Source organism: Volvox carteri (assembly GCF_000143455.1).
Source record: "Volvox carteri f. nagariensis unplaced genomic scaffold VOLCAscaffold_4, whole genome shotgun sequence".
Lineage (NCBI taxonomy): Eukaryota > Viridiplantae > Chlorophyta > Chlorophyceae > Chlamydomonadales > Volvocaceae > Volvox > Volvox carteri.
Genome location: NW_003307547.1, coordinates 1230146 through 1232099, shown reverse-complemented (window position 1 = coordinate 1232099; position 1954 = coordinate 1230146). Strand labels below are relative to the sequence as shown.

The 1954-nt window shown below is 54.4% G+C and overlaps 1 protein-coding gene across 1 annotated transcript in view; it reads right to left on the bottom strand.

Annotated features, from left to right (window-relative positions):
• Positions 1 to 1304, bottom strand: part of VOLCADRAFT_56233 (uncharacterized protein) — a gene marked incomplete at both ends in the record, with an annotated part of 4965 nt that extends 3661 nt beyond the window's left edge. Inside the window, 3 exons of the mRNA XM_002946706.1 lie at positions 222 to 334; positions 703 to 827; positions 1155 to 1304. Of these exons, the coding sequence (XP_002946752.1) occupies positions 222 to 334; positions 703 to 827; positions 1155 to 1304 (388 nt within the window). The remainder of the gene's footprint in view (positions 1 to 221; positions 335 to 702; positions 828 to 1154) is intronic.
• Positions 1305 to 1954: the final 650 nt, after the last annotated feature.

Below are 1954 nucleotides of genomic sequence, written 5' to 3'. Positions count from 1 at the left end.
CCCCCCACACACACACAATCCATTAAACCCAAGCCCAACCTCCGCCCTGCCTACGTCCTAGAAAGCACTCCCAGAAGCCTCGTCCCCAAGGCCTCATTTCTGCCTTCGTCAGGATTATTACAGAGTACGACGTTCCCCTCGTGGAGTGTACGACATTCACCTTCCCCCGAGCCCCAACCATGCTCCTCTCCCCAGCAACGCCGGAGCAGGCGGCCACCCACCTGCCATGTACAGCGAATAGCAAATGAGGCTGTGGTGCTTCAGCGCCCAGTAGAACAACCGCGCCAACGTCTTGTCCGAAGTAACCTCCACCAGAAGATTGTTCTTGATGAACCTGCGCCACCAAATTCCGATACATGCATCTCACTTTCATGCATTTCATCTGATACCTCATTTTTTTCAACCATGCCCAGTCAACCATGGCCACGTGTCTCGAGCCACCATACACAAGAACACACAAACACAGTCCCCCTTTTTCATGCAGTTAGATGGTGCGCACGTACGAGGGAAAACGTTTCAAGACCTCCCACAAAGAAACAGCGCAGGTCAGCACAGGTCAGCCAGCCAAACCCATCCAGTCCGACAGGTAGTAACCAACAATCCATTCTGCCACACCTACGCACCCATCCACCCACCCCTTCATCCGCCCCCTCATCCATCCACAACCTCATCCACCACCCGGCCAGGCAGCAAGCCGCTCACCTCAGATATAACCAGAAGACGGCCGTGAAGAAGAAGTACCACTGTTGCGTGCGCAGAAGTGGAAGGCTACGTTTGGAGCGCTGCGCCACATACGCAATGCGGAACAGCTCCCGGGCGACCAAGAACTGCACATACATACATACATGCAGATAGAAACACAAATAGACACATACATACACAGAGAGATTCCCAGCATCCGCATTAATTTAGCAGTGGATTCGGCTGAGGGCCGCAGCTGGGACTGACGGCCTGGCCCCGGCCCTAAGCGCTAGGAGTGGCTAGGGCAGTACCGGCCGCCATGCAGCGCCAGGGAATTTATCTGTAAAGCTGGGTGACGAGTCATAAAGACTGGCTTGGGGTGGACTATCGCCACAGTTCCTGGGCTGTAAGATGTCGGGTCCGGCCTGGGTAGGGCTGTGGCGCACCCTTGCACTGCATGCCCGCTGCCCCACGAAATCCAGGGAACTCGCCTGCAGGAGCAGGATGAAGAACATAAGCGGCACATGACCTGACCATATAATTCCGATGAACGTGCCGATTAACGCCACAGTAGAGACCGTTCGAACACGGAAGGAGCGGAGCTTCGCCTTCTGCGCGACGATTGAAACCGTGACGGTTGGTTAAGCCTTGGCCGCGTAAGCAGCGCAAAATTGCGCATAGCGCAGAGGAAGCTGTCCGTACGCGATCCACGGGCTTGGGCTCCGGCTCCGGTTCCGAAGTGTCCTCCACCTGTGCGCCAACCGTGGACACGTCAGCGCGTGGGCAAAGACTGGATGGCGTCTGATTGAGATGAGCTTACATATTCAGCCGGTGGGCCCTTGTTCGCAGCTCCAGCTTTCTGCATGGCCACTATTGGTTTGAGTCCGCCGTCCTCCTGGTCTGTAAGGAACGTGCTAACGAAGGCGTGACATATTGCAGTAATATCTTAGTAAATGTTGTATGCGCCGTCGGGGCACCGGCCGCAGCCAGCCAAGTTCGAAAAAGACTATCGTCCTTTTGCACGACAACCGCTTCGGAAACTACTTGTGGCCCGATCAGAACAATCTGAGCTTGCATATCATAGATATGATCAGCTAATAATCTAACCTAAAGTTAGAGGAAGCCAACACGTGCTCGTAGGAGAGGTGCTTGGTTTAATGTTAGTTCCTTGCTGGTTTTGAAATTGCTAGAGGAGTGACACTTTCATTAATTGTGACACATAATTCGCTGAAAGTGAGCAAGGGAGGCCCAGGGTCTCGGCCCTGGTAGCCAT